A 22,245-nucleotide genomic window follows, 5' to 3' on the forward strand; every position below is an offset into this window, starting at 1 on the left:
GAACACGATCAAAGAGTATATTTACATACAATAAAAGTGTGGTGAGTCTTTGCGGGTGCTACTTGATGCGGTAGAGCATCTTGCGCTGCATGCGGTGTTGGATCTCTCCTCGCCGGATCATGTAGTGGAGGACCTTGTAGATGGCACGCTCCGGATATTTCTGCGGCAAGCAAGGATTTTAAAAATAATTAGTCGTTGCTCATAGCAAAAATGGGGACACGGCAACCATGTTTGTCATCTCGCCGAGATCTTGCACTATGGCCGACTTCTCTAAAATTTTTACACATTTATTCTTTGCTACAGTCATTGCTATATGCCTTAATGAGAAAACACATAAGCTGACAGGATCAAACCTTGCTGCTTCAAAAGTATTTGAATTGCCTCCAGGTATTAAAATTTAGCTGTTCATCAAAATGCTTTAGCCTGCATTATCTTCCCCATTTTGCAAGCTTGCCGATGCACGCAACACTGTGCATAACACACCTAAAAGACACAAAACCTTTGGTTTATATTCAGTCCACCCAGTCACGTTGTACCCCATGGAGTTGACAGTCATTCTGAATGCACACGCCCGCAGTTAAGCCCAAGCAAATATTTGCCTTTTCTGAGAGGTTAACCTCTATGAGCAGTTTCTTTAATGTGCAGTCAATGCTGTTTCGTGCTCAACAAGGGAAAGTTATAATAAAAAAACCTGATAGAGTAAGTTTTTAAGAAGGGAGATAAAAGCGCTGGTAACTTCCCACCAGATTGTAATTAACTATATACAATCCACCGAGGCTGGCACAACGAACCTGCTTGAGGAAGTCCTGGACAATGCTGTGCTCGGAGACCTGTGAGCCAATGGCGAAGCGCCGCTTCATCTGGCCTTCAATGCGAAGCAGCATTTCGTGCTCTTCCTGCGTCGAGAAGCCCTCAGCGCCGGACAGGTCGCCAGACAGAGCGGCGTCGAGAGTTGAGACCTGACAAGGAAGGGAGTGAGAGAATTTAGTGCCATGGTGTTACGCAGGGTGGCGCTCTTTGCACAACGCTTTTTTTCTCGTTGGAATCGCTCCCAAATCTGTAATTTACGCATAGAAAAAAAGAGGGTATGCAAAATGGCGCGACTTGGGGCAAACTTCACTTTCAGCTATCACAGAGGCTATGCCGACTAGGCTTAAGAAATTGAAAGTCGATGTTTAGAGAAAGGTGTACAGGAAAGAGACTGGGGCATATTTCTTTACAGTCGGGAGTACATGACAGCTATTAACAATTTAAACCTTCCGTGAGAAAATGAGAGGCAGTGCCCTTTCCCCCTCATTTTCGCTTTCTCCATTTTTCTCCCCCATGCTACCACTGTACCCTCCAGGTAGTTTCGTTTCCTTACACGTTTCATTGGCATTGGCTCTGACAACCGTATTTGATTACAAAGCGGTCACACGATTTTTAGGTGAGGGAGGGTGCAGTTTGTAGAGTATATATATATCTCTGGCATGCTGGCGATGGGGCCGAAGGCGTGGTGAACACAAAGTACAAGACCTCGGTAACAGCAACAGCGGAGGGTTTAATTCAACAAGTCAAGAAGAAGACTTGTCACAAGTCGAAACGTCGAAAAACCCCCCGCTGTTGCTGTTACCGAGGTCTCTTATATTATATATATATATATAGTCTGGAAACAAAAACCTCGCAAAGAGCACGCGAAAATAAGGTAAGTAAAGACATAGACACACAAGAAAAAGATTAATGTTCTGTTCCCAAAAGGTAACAAATTTCAATTTGCGAGTCTGTGATTCAGGGTGCTTTCTTTCGTGGCACCCTTTAGCAACGAAATTCTCAAGCCTGCTTCAATTTGAAGTTGAACTGGGCAAGAGGCAGCAGCCTTCCAAATGCCTACCTGGAACAGTCGGAGTGCTTCATCAACGTGCCACTCCGTGGCGAACGGCTGCAGTTGCATCTTGGCCAGGGATTCTGCTATGCGCACAATAGCCTCCAGCTGCCTGCATTGCAACAAGAACACACACAACCATGTCATTCGAATGGTTCTCCGAAGGGCCGTAACAGAGAATCGAGAGTAAAACATTGGCATGGCGGTGCAATTCCCACTGATACGGTTCCCATTAGTGCAATTACCATTGGTGAAATGCCTGTTAGTGCGATTCCCGGCGGTTCAGCTCATTAGTGCAACCAGTGTGGTTCCCATTGGTGCAATTCTCGTTGATGCAATTGCCATTGGTGGAATGGGCATTAGTGCAACCATGGTGATTCCCATTGGTGCAACTATTGTTAGTGCAACCAGGGCGGCTCCCATCAGTGCAATTCTTGTTGATGCAGTTGCCATTGGTGGAATGGCCGTTAGTATGATTCCCGGCGGTACAACTCCCGTTAGTGCAACCAGAGTGATTCCCATTGGTGCAACTAGTTAGAGCAACCAAGGTGACTCCCGTTTGTGCAATTCCTGTTGGTGCAATTACCATCGGTGCAACAATGGAAGCGATTCACAGTTGCAGGGCAACCAGTGGAACGCATGAACGAACCACAGAAACCGGCCGTTCTGACAACGGAAGGAGAACTCGCCAGCTGCCGGCATATCCCACCTGACGGTGATGGGAATGCTGGACTTCTTGACGGACTCCTGCTCGTGCTCCCGGGTGCCGTTGCGCATCATGACGTAGCGGTTCTTGAGCTTCTCGGCAGCCGGTGCGGACAGCCTGGGTCCACACTTGCTGCAGTTTTAGAAAAAAAAAAAAAAAAAAACGCAACTTCAGAAAGGATGGAACTGAAAGTTACTATGACACAATGTGAGACGTTGCGGCACAATGTGAAGCGTTGCATATTTTCTTTTTACCGTCCTTTAATACGTTATTCGGCAAATTTTAGGCAGACACACGGTAGTAATTTGGTGAATAAGAACTGGCAGTCCGGTGCTTATTAGCAGTATCTAACTCATTTGCGGGATAAGCAAAACTGCCATAGCCCCATTGTCTGTATCATCGAGGTCTTGCGGATAAATGTGCAACTCTCTGCACCCACATGCCACGGCGTTTCATATGCCAACACCTTTCTTGCACTATACCTCCTTGAAAGTTTTGAGTACAGTTGGTGTTTTTAGGCTACTTCCCCCCGTTTTTGGTATGTCAGTGTCTGTCAGTGAGTGCTGTGCTGTGGGCGGGGGGGTCAATTTGACTTTCCAAACAAAAGGGGACAGGGGAAAAAAAGTAGACATTCTAGCTGAGTGAGGAAAGGAGGAAGGCGTAAAGTGAACTCAGTCTGTCAACACAAATCTGCCCTACAACTTCGAAGAATGCTCATTACTTCGTATTGACGAACAATAGAAATGGGTTCTATCTAACCTTTCTCCTAAATATAAATCTGTCTATCGGAAAACAGATGTGAAATTTAGGTTGAAAGAACTGCTCCAGAAGCGGCGAAAAAAAAAAAAAAACAATATGCCCCTTTTCAAAACGTTGCTGCACGAGTGAAGAAAAAACTGCTTTCAACAGTGGCTCTGACAGATGACATCTGCATATCCAGAAAGAAGCACATAGGAGCACGCACAGTCCACTTACTTAGTCGACCCTAAATTACACGAATTAATGAACAGATTTGCATTTTCCTACAGTTGCACACAGGCTCAATGCTTTCTTGATTTCACGGGGTCCCCGATTAAACGGACTAATTCATGGCTCTCATTGGCGTGGTTAAATCGACCCCACCGACCATCTTTAGGGTTGTTCGTTTCCAAGTAGAACCTGATTTTGCCTGATTTGTACACCCCAAACATGTTTCGAGAGATTTGGCTTAAACCCGATTTCTCAATGAATGGACCTTTTCAAAGGAGAGATCTGCATGATTGTGGTCTGACGTTCCGCCGTTCTTCACCAGTACTTGCTGGAAGCAAGCGCACAAACACACCTTCTGAACTCATTGAGTATTGGAATGACTCTAACCGAAGCTGTGTTGTTGAGAGACCCTTCTCCCAGTTGAGATACACTCACCGATCACACAGGCCTCGAATGATGACCAACAATTAGTTGCGCAAAAAGACCACAATAATGTATGTAAACAAGGATGAGGGAACAATTGATGACCAGCTTTTCGTGAATAAAATTTTTCATTTGCTACAAGTTATCAACGCTATTTACTGTCAATATTTATCATTTTCAAACAAATACCCAATTTCAGAGAGCATTTAAAGAGAACCGTGAATTCCCCCGATTACCAGCTTGAAATAAACACCAATTTTAACACAGCGTTAAAAAGCTCGTGACACATTCTAAAACAAACTGAGTGTATTAAAATAAGCTTACTTCGTACATCTAACGATTTAACCTAAAAAAAAAAAAAAAAACAATTTCAGAATGGTTTCGCAAAAACACCTGATTTCTCCCCAAATATTAGTTCGAAAACGAGCCCCCGATTTTTACCCCCCCCCTCCCCCACCCCCGATTTTGAAAAAATATAAAACCCAAAAACGAACAACCCTATCTATCTTCATCAAACTTGCGGAGCAACTTTCAACCAAGCTCACTGCTCGGAGAGACGAGGAGGCGAGGAGACAAGCGAGACTCACTCTCGGCAGAAGGAGATGTACTTCTTGAGCACGCTCAGGCTGAGCTCGCCCTCCTGCTCCTTCTCGGAGGTCGGCTCGGCGTTCATATGGATGCCCATCACGTGCTTGGCCAGGGTCTGGGAATATAATGGGGGACGGACGGAGGAGGGTCAGAGGTCATCAACGCGAGTCAGCGCCAGTGTTGTTGCAGGTCACGTTGGACACCCTTTTTTTATCACTATTAAAATGCGATAGCATTAAGCCGCATTGCCAAAAAAAACTTAAACAGGACTTGTCTAAACCTGTCAAAGTCCTGGAAATGGACGCGAATGACCACGTTCAGTTGTGTTATGCAGTTACGAAACACCCAACTCAAGGATCACAGTTTTATGCGAAGCACAGTAGTTAGTAATGTGCTAAACGGTGTTGTCTCATCTGCATTTTCTTTCTGTTTAAAGGCGAAGCCCCTCAGGGGGCCCGGGCTGTTGGCGTCTCCTGTCGTCGCCGTAATCGCCGTCTCATGTAGTCACAGTAATAAATAAAGACCGGGACACTCGTTTATGCCTTGCGCTAGAGAGCTTCGTGTTTCAAAGACAAGAGACTTTTACAGCAAAGCTGTATACCCTTACCCCCCAGCGGTTTCATCTTTGTTGGCAAAAACGCCAAGGCACTGAGAATACACTTGTACACTGCATGCTTCGCCCCTCTCCAGGTTTCACGGTAGTGGATCTCAGATGGCCCCGGATTTTTTTTCAAATTCGGGCCACCTTCTTTTTGCTGCCCAGCATGGGGTCACAGAGCATACCTACACTACTACCTCACTCCAATTCAGTCGCAGCAGTAAAAATATTTGATGGCCACTTGTTTAAAAGAGGGAGAGAAAAAAAAAAAAAAAAGAAAACCTAAATTGAGGTGACAGGTGACTGCGCCAACCAAGGAGCATTGTCATGCACTGGCCCTGGCTACAGCTTCCACAGCTTTTCCAAATACAGGGGGGGGGGGGGGGGGGGGAAAAAAAGAAAGACTTGTCCTTCAACATGGACATACACGTACCATCTTACCTGGAGAAAAAAAAAAACGAATGAAAGAGAAGCTAAAGGGGCAGTTAGCGAGAAATAGACTCACGCAGTCTCTCTTTTCGTCGTGGACGTCCTTGATGATGAAGATCATGTCGAAACGAGACAGGATGGTCGGCATGAAGTCGATGTTCTCGTCAGCCTTCAGGTCGTCCCAGCGGCCAAAGACGCTGTTGGCCGCGGCCAGCACGGAACAGCGGGAGTTCAGGGTGGTCGTGATGCCAGCCTGGAGGAATGTAAGCACATGCACACACACATGCGGTCAGATGCAATTAGCAATGCCTCCACTATAAAGCAATACTGAACAGCGCTGCATATTTTTGGCAGTTAGAGACTACTACTAAGCAGAAACCTGAAGACAGAGGCAGACTTTGAAAAAACCTGTTCTTGCGTGCTGAGGGAGGGGGGACGTCTTGCATGATTACAAAACCTTCAAGTCTGGCGTTTAGGTCTGGCCATTTTTATTCGGGTGCCTTCTACTTGATGAAATCGCGCTACACTTCCATGCACTACAGGCCAAAAGTGAACTGCACCGGTAAACTGCCCGTTACTACAAGCGCAGAATCTGTTACCAAAAGTTAAGCCTAATTTCTGGCTCACAAAGCGTGACATTCATGTGTATAATGAAAGAAGCTCAAGCAATGAAAACTAATTCCATTAGGGTAAAAAACAGCCGGTCATTTGCATTTATGTGCTTCCTACCTAATAAAAGCATGCTGCATTTTTGCACACTGCATGTGAAAAGTAAGTTGCGTCAAGAAACTACCCGCACCATTACAAGCAAACAAAATTAATCCTAATCTTTGACTCACACATTGCCGACATTTGCATCCACCATCTAGAATGAAATTTCACAATTTAATTCCACAAAGGAAAAAAAAAAAAAAAGGGCCTTCACTACAAAGCAAGCTTTGTCATACGTTGGTTTGTTCTCCGCAGTGCTCAATAGTGCGAGCCCAACCTAACCTAACCAGAGGTCAACTAAATTCGCAGTTATCCACTGAAGTACAGTTGAGCCTCGATTTTACGGATTTCACAAATTTGCATCCCCCTACATTCGAGGTTCAAGTTGAGTACACTCCATCGACTACTTTCATCCAAAACCACTGCAGTCTGAATTTCTGCGAACAACGAAAGCTCTACGAATCTCACCTTGGCTATGGAGATGGTCTGTTGCTCCATGGCTTCGTGAATGGCCACCCGGTCGTCTTCCCTCATCTTGTCGAACTCGTCAATGCAGACGACGCCGCCATCGGCCAACACCATGGCGCCTCCCTCCATGACAAAGCTGCGCTATAGGAGAAAAAAAAGAAATACAGAGAGATGATTGCACGAGTGAGGGAGGACTTTCGTTTGCAATGTGAAAGGAAGCAAAACTGTTAGGTTATGTGTTTTTTATTTTCTGCGTAATTAATAGGCAAGTTTCGGAAACACTGGTGGTGAAATGTCAGCCGATTACTTACGGTTGCTGGATCCCTGTTGACGGATGCCGTCAAACCGGCCGCACTGCTGCCCTTGCCAGATGTGTACACCTGCACAAATGAAATGAGGAAACGTGAAACTACGACTACGTCCAGCTCTTTAATTAAAACATTGCTTTGTTGTGGCCCACAACTAAACTTCTCCCTTAAATACCAGCTTCGTTAGTTTTTAATCAAAAGTGCACTTTGTTAAAGCCTGCAACGGAAGTTCTGAGCAGTTAGCTAAACGAATTACCTGTAGCGAAGTCCCTTCTTCCTGCCAAAGTTCAGACCACTAATGTAGCAGCTCAAACGTGCTCGTTCCGTTCAACACACCGGTAAAGCGATCAGTAACTAGAACTGCAAACTGGTTTCTTTAAGTGCCCCAATAAGAATAAAAGAGGCGCCAAAGTAGCAGGTTGCTAAGAAAAGTTCAAACATTACCTCAATCAGCCACTCTGTGTAAGCCACAGCCACATGCAGTGGACTCACATTGATTAGTCCATGCAGGGACTTAAAATTTTAATAAATGAAGCAAAGACTGGCTAAACTAACTGAAATCAATCTCACGACGCTCGTTTCTTACCTCTAAGTGATACTCCAGTCAGCCTACCGTATAAACCGGAATATAGGTCGAGTTTTTTTCCAAAAAAATCCGCACAAAAGTCACCCCCGTCTTATATAGCGGTCATTGGCAGCATGTAAATCGTTGTCTGGCAACAATGTGCAAGCGTAGTTCGTCGCCATTGCCATTCGTGTCGGACTGCTCTCTCGCTCTATCAGGCCTTTATTTGGTTTCGCTTTTCTCTAGTTTTTCGCCTTTTACTCACCTTTACGCGTGCGTGCATACATTTCTGTACGTCTCTGTTCCGAGATAAGTGGCGGCAGTCGACACCAGTTTACCGCGGCGTTTAAGCTGACGGCGATTGAGTCACCGAGCAGAATGGGAATATGGCGGCGTAACGCCAGTTAGGCGTTTCAGAGAAAAGTGTGCGGTACTGGCGGAGCCAGAAAGCTAAGCTGTGCGCGTGCAACCCCCGAAACCGATCGTTCTGTGGACGTCAAGCGGTGCACCCCGAGTTGGAGAACAAAGTGGCGGCCTTCGTCCGGGAACTTCGCTCACGATCGCTCCGGAGGCCATGCGCGGACCGGCTCCGCGAACTGTACAATGAGTGGATAGCCGGCGACAACAAAAAGACCTATACGGGCCGGTTGCGACTGTGTCAAGCTGGGTGTCCTTCTCTGGGCAGTCGCTGACCGACGACATGGTTACACAAGCGTTCAAAAAGTGCTCCATCAGCAACGCGCCTGATGGCATGGAAGATGACAGTGCGAAGCAGTCATCCTCGGACGACTCCGAGAGCTTGGACGAGTGACTTCGGCAGGCATAGTGAGTGGCAGTGACGGACAGGCGTCGAAAATAAATATAGACATTGTGAGTGCGCTCCTGTGCCGAATTATTTTTTTTTGTAAACTTTTCCCACCTCAAGGTAGGGGGTCGACCTATAATCCGGTTTATACGGTACTTCTTTCCCACACTGATCTTTTCCCAGTTTTCTTGAAAACTGGGAAAAGAACACACAATCAAGAAATCAAGAACACACAATTGAAATCAAGAACACACAATTGACTTGATCGATTGATCATAAGGTTTAATACACAGGTGATGAGGCACGCCGTAATGGAGGGTTCTGGATTAATTTTGACCACCCGGGGATCTTTACGTGCGCCGAAATCTCGAACACACGGGCGTTCTTGCTTTCCGCCTCCATTAGAAAAGCGGCCGCCGTGGAAGAACACACAAACGTGAAGACAGCTAAATGAACTTTTGAGTACAACGCAAGCTACAACTTTGTTCCACGTTCCAGCAGGCCCATGAGTTTTGAAGATCTTACCGCAATGGGGGCCACACGTTCCACAAACTTGAGCAGCTGACTCTTGGCTGTACCGGGGTCTCCAAGCAGTAGCAGGTTGATGTCGCCACGCCTCCTAAGGCCGTCAGGGAGTCTGAAACGGGTGGGATAACGGTCGTTACTACACCGCTTGGACATGTGCGTGTGTGTATGTATGTCTTTAATCGCGTTTTTATAATTATTTTTATCATTTTTCTGTTCAACGGTACTCCTGCAAACGCTGTTATCTGACCCCCTTATGCAATGCCACCAGAGCTTTAAGGTATAATTAATTAAATGTGTCTTTCTTAGGGATGACCACCGTCACCGCTCAAGAGCAGTAAAATCTGCCGATAGCTTTCACTTAAATAATTTGTCACCTCAATGTTGTGTGCTACAAGGCTTCGCTGCCCATTCTTCTTCACAGAGCAGAAGAGCTGATGAATTTTGAGTGCAGAGCACTTTAGGGGCTCGCCTTGTTATCGTAGCTCACTCGCTGGACCCAAGTAGAGTTACACAGCATTCAGTCGTTGTCGCCTCCCACAAAGGCTTCAAAAGCCAAGCGGTTTATATAGTCATAAGCGCTCGTAACTCATGAACTGCTGGTGCTTGTCCAACATGTCTCCACTGTTTAGCGCCAAGAAAACTGCAGGTACATTTGAGGCAAAATATACGTAATTAACCGGCAGCACCCACGTTCATTTAGTTAAAAACGCCCGTTGGTTTAGTTTTTACGTAAGCGGGAAAAAAGTGGCAGTCCAACGCCGGCACGCGCGGGAGGAAAAGCAAGCACAAAGAGAGCAGAACTCCTGCTGGCGCAGTTTCAGGCAGGGTGCGCACGCGAGCACTGCAAAGGCTCGCGGGAAATTTGAATTGCATTGGGCGGTAGCCATGAGCGGATAGCGGCGCTACAGCCCGTTAAGGCGAGTCACTGCTCTGCTCTTCCGACAGCTTTCGCATTGAGTGGAACGGCTGTAATTTTTCTACAGCATTGCCCTGTGGGAGGCACGCACCGCTTGACGGATCCCCCGAAGAGGAGGCAGGCGATGGCCTTCTTGACGTCGGCGAAGCCGTAGATGGAGGGGGCGATGCTCTTGGCGATGCGCTCATAGATGTTGGGGCTGCTGGCCAGGTGGCGGAACATGTCCTCCTCGTCTGGGGTGATCATGGTGCCGCCCACCCGGCCCGCACCCTCTGTGTTCACCGCTATGCCCACCACACGGAGGTAGGGCGCGCGGATGCCGATGTTGGATTTCTCCTGGGGGCCTTTCTGCAAGGGCATGAACGAGGAATTAATACTCAGGGGCACTTGAGTCTGTGATTTGAAGGCGGGGAAGCATTACGATGGAGTCCAGTGAATTTCAGCATCAGAGTTATAAGTAGAAATGAATGGTTGATTGACACGAGCCTGGGGAGAAGTCGGTGTCAGTGCCACATCCACAAAGTAAGCTACCCACTTACTTTCTTTACTAAGCAAAATAAGCAGTTAAATGTCCCTGCACGATACGCAATGGAGCTCTTATTTTTATTAGTACGGCCATACAGGGCCGGCTTTGCCCGTCCGATCCGAAAACTCCCTGTGAAGAACACCTCGTGGAATGCGCGCTCGTAACGAGGGAAAGCCAATTACGGCTAGAAGGACACGTGTGGGTTGACTTTATGCCAAAATAAAATCATTCAAAAGCACTCAAATGCAGAGGCAATATTAATGAACTATACATTCATCATCATCACCACCACCACCAGCCTATATACGCCCACTGCAGGGCGAAGTCCTCTCCCATTAATCTCCAATTATGCCCGTCCTGTGCTAAGTGCGAACTATACATAACTGAACACAATATTAACAGCAGGACTTGCAACAAAATGTTCGTGATCTCTAGACTTGAAAGTCAGAGTCATGAACGTCGGGACAGTCATGAAAGTCATGAATGTCGGCGGACCACTTTCTGGCAGCAATCTGCACGAATTCCAACAGTAGTCCTGCATACCTTTGCGGTATGCGCAGTCTTCTTGATGGAGTAGACTCCGATGGCTGTGATCCGGTTCCCGGGCACCACTTGCTCACAGAGGTACCTGCGAAACATTAGGAAAAGGAATTTTTCTACTTAGTCTGATGTTTTTCTTTTTTTTATTTCCAGAACCGACTGGTCCCCCACACGGGCACTCTTTCCTTAATACAGATACAATGCGAAAACAAAAAGAGAAAACCCAGGTCCGGTTACTAGATTCGAACTGAGTGAAAAAATAGTTTCACTACTTTCAGCAGCCAATACTTTCATGCAAACAAACCCCATGCAGACAATTTGCAGTAAGTGCAAGAAATTTCAAGAGTTGTAGATTCCCACACTTCAAAAAGAATATTGGGAGGACAACAAAAGTGAGGAACACATATGGTACAAGTTGTAGCTGGCGGAATCGACGCGGAAGTAATTCTGCCATATGTGCATACACTCTGCTTATTTGTGGTTTCATCGCTTGTTCCACCTAGCCAACACACTAAGCGTCGACATCTTTATGTACACAAGAATGCAGGCTGGGCAACCAGTTATTTGTAACATCGAGACAACATGCTTTGTTTTAATGCTTGCTTTATCTCATCTTTGACACCATTTTCAACACTTCTTATTCATTTGCTACCATACAATCCAACCTGTATTTTCAATTAAGGGGGATTTGATGATGTTAAATACTCTTTTTTTGCTTACCAACCAATTTTAATGAAACTTCATGGGCCTATTCAGTTTTCTTAGCTGATTTCGAATATCCAATTAGATTTGAGTTAAGCAAAAATCTTTCTTGATTGTTTTTGAGAACAATAGGGAAAAAACTACCATATGTTCCGGTGTACAACTCGCAGTTTTTTTTCTGAAATTTTTATTGGTACGTCTTATCCGCCGGTGCAACTTATGTATGGAATAAATTTGGTACGTGGCAACCGCGCGTGGTCAGCGCTCGAAAAGGTGCCTGTGTGCTGTGTGACAGTTCCATGGTCTAAATGGATTAATTATTTGTTAGCGAGTCAGAGGAAGAAGACTTTGGTGGTTTTGCCTAAACGCCGTCTGTAAGTACATGCCATCTGTGTGTATCAATAAACCATTTTTTGAGAAATTAGTTCTGTCTAGACTTTGGACGGTTGATGCACATGTCTAGCACTGCTTACCAGGGGATACGTTCAGAGGCGGCGGCAGCCTCAACCATGTACTTTCACTGCACTTTCTAAAGAACTGATCCTCTATGAGTTTACCTGATTAACAAGTGCATTTTGTACACCCGTGCATCTTATACACCAGTGCGACCTATAAACGTCTTTTTTTTTTCTGAAAAACCGCCTTTTTGAGGGGGGTGCGACTTATACAAAAGTGCGCCTTGTAGACCGAAAAATGCGGTACTCAACAAAAAATTACCAACAAAGCATGAATAGATACCAGAAGTTGTGGAGAATGAAATGTGGGAAGCAGTTTTTTTTTTGTTTGTTTTGCAATCACATACACGTTTACATCAATTCTAACTTCTAGTTTTGAACTACTCCTGCTAACCAATTAAAAAAAAATGCTAATGAACAACTACTGAAGCACAAAATGCAAAATCTGCTTCCCATATCGCATGGTTTACACATTCAGTTTCACAGTGCAAAAGAAATTATCTTCCTAGCTGCACTACATACTGGGATGTACCTTTCGGAAATTTCCTACCACTGCGATACCACTTGTGGCGAGGACGCGGGAAATTATGGAAAAATTGTCATTTTTTTTGTTGTTGAAATCGGGCCTCTGTGGCTTTCATAAGTACCTGGTACTGTGTTCCAAGTACAGAATTTTCCGAGCAAAAGCTCTGCAAAGCAGAAGCTATACCTAAGAAACGCTTTTTCGGGGAACTTTTCGGTCCCAAAGACCCATGTTCCCCCTTATAAGAAATCTGGCACTCTAAGTTATGTACGTACATGGACAAGTCTGAGCCACAACAGCAATTATGTAATTTAAAATTAGTAATTAGTTAATCAAAAATTAGTACTTAAATTAACAAAAAATAGTAAGATTAGTAATTCAGTCCTGCCTTAATCCTTCATGGTCAAGCATTTTTCTTGACCTGTTTTTTGGCTTGGCAGTTGCATTTGAGTAGAGACAGACAGACAGACGAAAATTTTTGCATCCAGGTAGCCCAAGAAAGACAATCTTCTTTAATAACTCCATTCAAATTATTCGAAGTCATGGTGTGTTGCAGCAAGAAAGCTTGAAAAAGGCTTAAATGAGGCAACGCACCGCTCGCAGTAGAGCTGCAGGTGTCGGGGCATCTCTCCGTAGGGCACCTCGTCCGGGACCTCCTGCAGCTTGAGCACCTGGAAGTCGACGCACTTGCACTTGTCGGGGACGATGAAGAACGGGTCCACTGGACACTTGGGCTGCCCCGCACGGTCACTGGACGGTCAGAAGAAGAACAGGCAGGAACGAGGCGGATGCATAAGTTGTTGCCCCAAAAGATAGTTTTCTTTTTTTGTTACCAACACTGGGACGAAAAAGTTGATTCAGGCAAGATGGACAGAGATCATCGTCATCAGCCTGATCAGGTCCACTGCAGGACGAAGGCCTCTCCCACTGACCTCCAACCACTCCTGTCCTGCACTGCTCGAGTCCACAGTTTACCCCTGAAGTTCCGCATTTCATCACTCCACCGTGTTATCGGCCTTCGCCTTCTTCTAGACCCATCGCTTGGTATCCACTTTGTTACACTATTTGTCCACCGGTTGTTGGTTCACCTCACTACATGGCCAGCCCAAGTCCATTCCTTTTTTTATATTTCAACTATGATATCGTCAACTCTAGTTTGTTCCCTGACCCAGGTAGCTCGTTTCTTGTCCCTGAGTGTTACTCCTAACATTGTTCGTTCCACGGCCCGTTGAGCCGACCTAAGTTTGCACTGTAGTTGTTTAGTAAGGAAGTTTCAGCTCCATACGTCATAACCGGCAGTATGCACTGGCTGTATATTTTTGCTTTTGAGTGACAGAGGTAGCTTTCTTTTCATTATTTGGGAGTGCTTGCCAAGTGCTCCCCAGCCCACACCTATTCTGCGCAGGATTTCTCTCTCGTGGTTGGGGTCAGCACTAACCATCTGTCCGAGGAAGTTGTATTCTCGCCAAAGATACTTTTTTTAGTTAACACAACACTGCGGACGAAAAAGTTGATTCAGGCAAGATGGGCAAACAAGAGCACATAATACATCGTAAGTGGGAGATGAATGGTTAGCGATCTTGTGACTCCCCTTACACGCCGCGATGGTTCACTTATACTTCTGTCACGCGGCAAATCTAGTTTCATCCAAAAAGAATGACATCAGCAGATAATGACATTTGGTTTGGCCGTGCAGGTCTACACGGCGAACGGAATGTCATTTGAGAGTGATAGTGGTGAGGATTAGCGAGCTCGCAAAATTATACTTCAAGTGCATTTAGAATGTTTCATAGATAACATCTTTTTAAAACACAACAAAGGATTATTTTCATAAAATAAAAATAAGACAAGTCCGCAAAAAAATCCGTATTGGGGTAGCACGCGCGTTGGGGACGAGATTTTTTTGTTCGTTAGTACTTGTTTGTCTTTCTTAATTTTAAAACAACATGAAGAGTAAAATATTAGTTTACTGACAGTTTTGGGAAAGTCTCCTTTGGTTTATTACTGAACTTTCTTCTCTAGTGACGCGTTTGAAGTTTGTGCTTAGAAGACAAAATCGGTTTTTCTGGCTCTTACCTTCCAAGCCCAAACTTCAAACGGTCGTAACTTCTTCCACAGACTAAATGGAATGATAACACTCCTTGATTTGTGCATAGTTCACTGGTACCTTGTTGCCTGCATCACTCCAGCAGTTTTTACAAAACCTGACAAACAACCAAATCCGAATAAATCTGAATGTAGTCATTTTACAGAAAAACAAATTTTATGTCTGCAATCAGAATGAAAAACTACATATGTCCTCCAATTTTTATCATCATAACTGTAAAGATAAAGTTTCTGATCAAAGACCCATGTGCCCCCTTAAAAACTTCCTTTTGTAGCCTGACATCAGCTTTCTGTTTGCAACGAAGAGGTACAACGGTAATTGCAGCACTTGGGGGCGTACCTGTTACACCTCCGCGGCATGGCATATCCCTCGAGGCCAGGCCGGAGCGGAACGTTGGGCACAGTCTCCCGGCATGACCGGCACTGCAGGGTGATGCTGGTCGCCTTGGCCTTGGTGCCCGACGCAGCAATCACAATGCCCGGCACCTTGACAAGTCTGGACACTTGGTCGGACTGACGGGAAAACACAGAAGAGGAAAATTGCACTTCTCTCTTTCGCCCCGCTAAAATGTAGACAACACTAGTCATTCACGCCTCCGAATTAGTGTGAAGAATAGTTCAATTGAAATGCGTGAGCTGGCCTAGTGCTGGGCGATGAAAAGTGTAAAAAAATGTGGTTGATCCCTCTTTCATGGGAATCGGTACAACATGAAAGTGAGATGCGCCTTCACAGGATCAGCTGAATGTTTATTCTGCACAGATATAAACTTGGACATAGCTCTTTTATATTTTGTCAGTATGGCACCATCAGACTAACAACATTGTACACTGGATTGCACGCACTGGAGCACTGCGTAAACCAAATGAAACCACACGCACTCGCAAACCATGCCAACCGAACCGAACCGGTTGCCAGCGAATCGTTTGGTGAACACGGTCCACTGCAGCGAAAGAGCATGATTTGCGGGGCTGTCTTGTGGGTGTGCTTGGCGAGCGACAACCTGCTGGCGCGTCGCTTTTGCCAAGTGCGACCACTAGGTCCCTGCTCCGTGCAGTGTACAGCAGACGGTTGCGTTGGGACGACCTCAGCTGGTGCCAACTGTCGGCACTCATTAGCATCGTGATGCACTACTTCGCTTCACCTCCCGTAGACGGCAACACCATCGAAATAGAAGAGTTTATAGGAAAGATATACGGCGCGTTCATACGGCGGTTTCTGCTTCAGCTCGTACTGGAGTCTGTAAAGCACCTGGCTCAAATCCTGGCGCAGCAGCATTTTTCTGGCAATGTCATTTCCGTGATGGATATGACGTCAGTCAGATCTTGGTGGATCCCGGCATAAAACACTTTCGTGTTGAAAATTGGTTGCGTGTCTGCTAACTTCGCTGCAAACGTCGCCAACTATTTTCAATCAAAAGAACACTGCCTAGTACTAGTCATGTACTGATGTTTTGCCTCCAATGTGCCTAATGTTTTCTTTTGCTCTCCAGGGTTGACAAGTATAAACCCCGCAAAAACGAAATTCCGTGAGTGAGAAATTCCCGCGGCAACGAAATATTTTGGGATACCCGGTAAGCACCCATAGAAACCAAAGTACTTCATATCTTGCAGCAACGAAATGCCTTTGGAAAGCGATCCCACATTAAAGGGGTTCTGAAATGCCTTCCGCCGATGCATGGATGTACATGTAACCAAATAAAGCAATGTATTAGCAATCTCCTCCTGCAAGAATTTTGTTAAAGCGATGAGTATTAGCTGAGAAATCGTAAATCAAAAACCGCGCATTATCGTCGCGCCGTCTTTCCTCCTCCTTTCAACTGTTTCTTCGCTGTTGGCCTCCCCTCCCATGATGCTCCGCTCCTCAGCGGTGACGAACTTCCGCTATTGCGCTCCCACAGACTGCCATCTGCTACGGGCCAGCTCTTTCGGCTTTTTCATCTTTGTTGACCCCATGGACACTCCTCTAAAGGCTGGAAAAGTGAACGAAGGACCTGGCCGCATGTGTGCGGCCTGGCCTTGCCCTTTCGCGGTGTACGTAGCTGCCGTTGGTATCGGCGGCGAATTCGCAGCCGCGCGGGGAGAATCGTGCGCTCGTTCCCTTTGGTGCACCGCGCACTGTTTATTCAAAAAGCGCGGTCTCAGATGTGACCCCGCTGGTGGCGGGTGTTATTTTGCGGCGGTTGTAATTCCTACTACCGGCGGCATGTGAAAAAGGACATTTTAAACCGACACAGAACCCGTGCACAAAACGCGCCGGATTGGATCGCTTTATCAGCGGCGATGAACGGGAAGGCGCAGAGCAAACCAACGCCGCACTCGATCAGCGAGAACCCGTGTTCTGACAAGCTGCACCCATGTGTTGCATTCAACACTGACGGGAAAGCGTATGTTTGCACTTGTTTGGATAGTCGTAAAATGTCCAAACACTCCGGCACTTCGATAGCAGATGAGCCGGCGAGACATTTCGGAAAACATTTGACAGATGGCGCCGTATGCATTAGTGTGTCGCTACGCAAAACTGATTAGACGCTCTACCGCTCTACTAAAACTCCCCTCGCAGTGTTTACGTAGCGGGATGCAAAAATTTAGCGTTTAGCGTATGCAAAGGCCACAAACGCTGTACTAAAACTCTATTAGCAGCAAAATAGCGTGCGTATGTGAGGCCACTTGCGTTTACAAAGCTGCACGCCGAGCGCGTACGTTTCAAACCTAGTGACATCGTTTAAATACACTGGCAAGCACAGTGTAACGTAGTCAGATATAAACCGTATGCTCAGGCGATAAGCAAGACCTTGTTTTATGTGATTGCGCATAAAGGCCCGTTCGCACTTGCGACGAAAGCGGCAGGTATTCCGTCGCTTTGTCGCGCGACGATCGTTTTTGTCGAATGGTCGGGACAAATTTTCGTCGCACGACAGAATTTCCGTCGCATTCGCTCGCTTTCGTCGCAAGCGGGAATGGAAAGTTCTGCCGCTGCCGTCTGCGCCGCAGCTCGGAGGTAACCGCGCGATCTGCTCGGGCCGAACGAACGCGCACACTCCCGCACGGCAGCGCCCCAAGCTGCAGCCGGCCGCGTACATCGCTCCCGGCGCCCGCCTGGAGCCCGCCCTCGGCACACTAGCCAGTATATTTCAGGCACTATAATGGAGGACATATTTTTTGCTTCCGATTAACCTAGTTCTTTGCCCCGGTGTTTTTAAATACGTGAAGTGGTTAGCACGTCGTCCTCACGCAGCTCTGTATCGTCGTAGCATCGCTGATTGTCCGAACGAAGCTTGCAGCTAAGCCAATGCAGTGACCGAAGCTGTGTGTGTGTGTGCATCGCCTCCTGTGTGTTGTGGACGCGTTCGTTTCGCGATGAAATGCAACATTGTACTTCTGCGGGTGGATAGTGCTTCCCATGGTCTGGATTATCTTTCTCGAACGACGTACGACTCAACCTCGCATGGGGTATGTGTAGTGTGCCTGGCTAAAAGCCTTCTCGCTTGCGCGCCAGAGTTGTGACTTGCTGTTCGTCCACGCAAACCGGGTGTGAGGTGAGTGCCGAATTTACGACGGGCAGGAGGAGGCAACCCATCGTCTGTCAATCGCGGTTCAGACTTGCAACGCATGTTGTGACGTTGCGTTCGTTCGAAACGCATCTCTGGATTGTTTTGAAGTTGAATAAAATGTACGCGTCAAACCCGGGCATTCGGCTCAGGGCGTTCTCTGCGATTGCACCAAAGAAGTGCCACGGGACTTTCTTTATGGTACGTACTCATGTAACATAAAATCCATGTCGTGCTATGGCCGTGTTGCATTCAATACAAACGGTTAAGCGTTTGTTTACACTTGTTTCGTTTGTCGTAAAATGTCCTACACTCCGGCACTCCGCTGGCAGATCAGCGGGCGAGCCGATGCTGAGCAGACGACTCATCTCTTTGCCGGAAGTGCGTGAAAAAGCCGCCCAATAGCAGGATGTCTAGCTCATGACGAACATCTGGGAATCGATGATGTAGACATGTGAAGATGGCGGCGTCCAAAAACACGAAGGGAAGGGTGAGACAAAAGCGACAAACTTTGCAACAAAAGTGTGAGCTTTCCGCTGCGCGTAAAATAGTAATACTTGGCACAGATGATGTTGACGACCCTATCTAACGATTGCGCTAGTTCATTTAGTGTGCTCAAAATGCCTTTCAGGGCCCCTTTAAAGAAATTCGCTGCAAGTGCGGTCAGCACTTTATCTACCTGTTTGAGGCAAACAATGTCGATAAAGTGCTCAAATGCATTTTTTTTTTGCACTCCAAGTGTGCAAAATTTTGCCACAGCGCACTTGCATGGCCGTCGCCATATTTGTTTACATAGAAGACTGTGCAACAGACGGCCGTCTGTGGAGGCAGCCTCACAGTGACACCACCAGGGGGTGACACATGGCCCGACATGTCTTTGCTTTGGCTACGGCTATTGTTGCTGGCTACTGCTGAACAGCGCACATGTGTTCGTTGTGTGCGCGGTAATTGGCACGTTTGCACTCAATCAAAAGCAGAAATTTTTATCGTACGAGATAAGGCATCCATCATTGCCTAAGTGGAAGAAGGGAGGATAGCGCCGACGAGTTTAGAACCGCCTGCAGCTTTCTCTACCATTTTGAAAAGCAAGGACACCAGCAAAAAAAAAAAAAAAAAAGTGACGGCTGTGGCCTTTCTGGACGTCAAGAAAGCGGAGCTCACTTAGTTTAGTGGACAGCATTGGAACAACGAGGTGCCATTGTCAGGCAAAGTCCGTCAGCAGAAGAAGCTGCACTTCGCTTGGATGCTTGGACATACTCGGTGTGAAGGACGAGGTAGTAAAACATGCAGAGAAAGTGAACCTGCGGGATGTTTTGGATGTGTTTGACACGATTCAGCCATTCTCAGGCACGCACGACTAGCAATGAAGCACTTCTTGTAGTGTGAGAGCTGAGCTGTGAAGTTACTGCAAGGAAAGGCTCGCGAAGTGTTACAATTGACTTTCGGAAATAAATTTTAGCACAGAAGTGTTTTATTCCCGGATACACAAAGATTTCAATGACGTCACATCCGTCACGGAAGTGACGCCAGTACAACGAAGCAAGCGGCCTGTAAAAAGGGTGCACCCCTGCACACAGGGTCTTCTTGCAGGGAAGCAACCTTTAGTACCCAAGAGTACGTTATACTTAGGGTTGTTTGTTTTCGGGTTTAATATTTTAACACTAAAGTGTTTTATGCCGGGATACACCAAGATTTCACTGACATCATATCCATCATGGAAATGACGCCAGTACACCTTTGCCGAAGTGACCCGCCAGCAGGACGTCACTCACCAAGCATACCCACAGGACAGCCGCCGACCCACAAATCATGCTCAGCCACAGATTTTGGTTTGTGGGCGATTTTCGTATTGTTTATGTTTCATTCTCATGGAAACGAAATTACCGTAAAAGCGAATTTTTCGGCTTTCCAGGGTGGATTCGTCATTGCAGGGTTAGACTGACTGTATTAGCAGTTTTGGTGGTTTGGAAAGGTCTTGCCTACACAAACTTCCCGTTTCGGAATTCTTGTATCTTTCGACTGGGTGGCTGACTCAAGGGACAGATAGACTTATACTTTCGTGTTTATATAGCCCAAGAAAGACTACAGTCTAAAAAAGGCGGCTAAAGAGGGTTTTCTAGACAGTGGCAGGGAGACGCTCTATTACCTTGATCTCCCTCATAGGGACAGGATGGGCTTCCGACTTCAGCATCACTTGAATGTCGGCAACGTCCTCCTCTCCTTCTGGTCTCGGCCTGGTCACCTCATCTGCAACCTCCTTGGCTGCTTCTTCAAGCTGCACCGAAAACAAAGCACAGAACACCAACGGAATGTAAGTGGTGGTCGTAACCACCTCCCTACATAATCCACAAGATGGGCTGACTTTGCCATTTTCATGCAAAACCCAGTGGAAATAAAAAAAAATTGCGAACTACGATGAGAAAAACAGGTAACCAACTTGACCATTTTGATGCAAAACACTGTGCAAACAAAGATTACGACATCTTACACATAAAATTATAGGCGACGATAGGAAAAACTGTTTACTGGTGAGTTTCTATTGCCTGCAACCACAATATGCACTGATGGGTAGGATCGTCTTGGCTAGTGTCACTAGTCTTGGCTATTTACCAACACAGCCTAGAAACGGCGGTTGTTGAGTTGAGCTACTCCCTGATCTGGTTACCTGACTGAAGGTTATGTAGACGTAAGTGGAAAACTGAGTTGCCGTCTTGAGCAGGAACAGACGATGACGTACCGAGCTTTCCATTCTGAATTGCCTTAGCTAATAGAAGACACTGTAGGCTCACCAGTGGAAGATGTTCAGTGGGCTGCTTGGTCAGCTTGTCAGCAAGGACTTCGTCGAAGCTGGAGATGTCTTCCATGGCCACCTCAAGCCAGTACTGGCCCATGTTGTAGTGCTGCTTCAACTGGTCCCTTGATGAAAGGCGTGACAACGGTGTTGATATCGAAAAAGGCATCACGAACCTCGAACTCGAAATTGGAAAGCCCGATGTTGAATACAATCCAAACAGTTTTTTTCCCCACGTATGAGATGTAAACATAAAATAACAAATAAGCATTCAATCTGATTCCCAAATCAACCCATCGCGGTGCGGAGGCATGCGATAATCTGCGGCATTCGCATGCCTAAACTTCCGATTACTTCGACCGCTAACAATACCACATTAGTTCGCCTAGAGTGTCGCACGGCACCAGAGAAAACTAATGACAGCAAAGACATTTAGCCCCTTTTCCGTCTTAATCATCACTATGCTGCCACGAGACATAGAACTTCGAACAAAAGTTGTAGAGACCTTGGCCGTAGGCAGACATGTTACTGAAAGCGCACCTACTGTACGTTCCAGTACGGGCCTAAGTAAAATTGACACCGACGAGGACCTCTACAAATGCTCAGCGCGATCGCGGTTTTAAAAGCCAAGATTTCTTCTGAATGCCATTCAAGAGTAACTACGTATACTTTTACCCCGATTTCTCAAGATAGCTGCACCCGCTTGCATGCAAGCAAATATCGTACACAGAAAAATTAATACTGCAGGTATAATAATCGGACGACTTGCCAGGCGTGGCGAGGTTCCAGCTACTACCTTTGCGACGGCTATTACTCTATAACGCACGTTCTGCAAAGAGTAAAAAGAAGGGTGCCACTGGGCCTCGTGTTGGAAGTTACCTGTAGCGGTAGTTGAAGTTTCCTTCGTGAAACTGCCGCAGAAAGTCGCGGAATCGGCGCTTGGCGGCTTGAAGATTGACTTGACTGTCATCCTGCGTGTTTTCCGAGCTAAAGTTATCGCTGAAAAACACTCCTCCGTCGTCAAAACCGGCCATCGTGGGCAACTAACAACGGACCAGCAACAATGCGGGAGCAGACAATGCGCGCCCAATTTTTGGCGCGAAAACGCCGGAACTTTAATCGATCGAAGCGCCACCTGCGCTCTTTAACAAAAGAGTCAACGCAATATTAATTTTTTTT

General features: G+C 46.5%; 1 protein-coding gene across 1 annotated transcript; it reads right to left on the reverse strand.

Annotated features, from left to right (window-relative positions):
* Positions 1 to 24: 24 nt before the first annotated feature.
* Positions 25 to 22,175, reverse strand: Mcm5 (Minichromosome maintenance 5). The gene is made up of 16 exons (XM_077705465.1): positions 21,946 to 22,175; positions 21,065 to 21,191; positions 20,422 to 20,550; positions 15,068 to 15,240; positions 13,216 to 13,371; positions 10,945 to 11,029; positions 9,967 to 10,223; positions 8,957 to 9,068; positions 7,065 to 7,133; positions 6,754 to 6,894; positions 5,651 to 5,827; positions 4,547 to 4,662; positions 2,571 to 2,699; positions 1,871 to 1,973; positions 792 to 959; positions 25 to 160 (listed from the first exon to the last, which is right to left on the reverse strand). Exons 1-16 carry the CDS (start codon positions 22,098 to 22,100, stop codon positions 59 to 61), a joined length of 2,199 nt encoding a protein of 732 aa, XP_077561591.1. The 5' UTR covers positions 22,101 to 22,175; the 3' UTR covers positions 25 to 58.
* Between the last annotated feature and the right edge of the window lie 70 nt (positions 22,176 to 22,245).

The sequence above is a fragment of the Haemaphysalis longicornis genome, unplaced genomic scaffold (genome assembly GCF_048455015.1).
Source record: "Haemaphysalis longicornis isolate Haplotype H1 unplaced genomic scaffold, Haemaphysalis longicornis Haplotype H1 scaffold_33, whole genome shotgun sequence".
NCBI lineage: Eukaryota > Metazoa > Arthropoda > Arachnida > Ixodida > Ixodidae > Haemaphysalis > Haemaphysalis longicornis.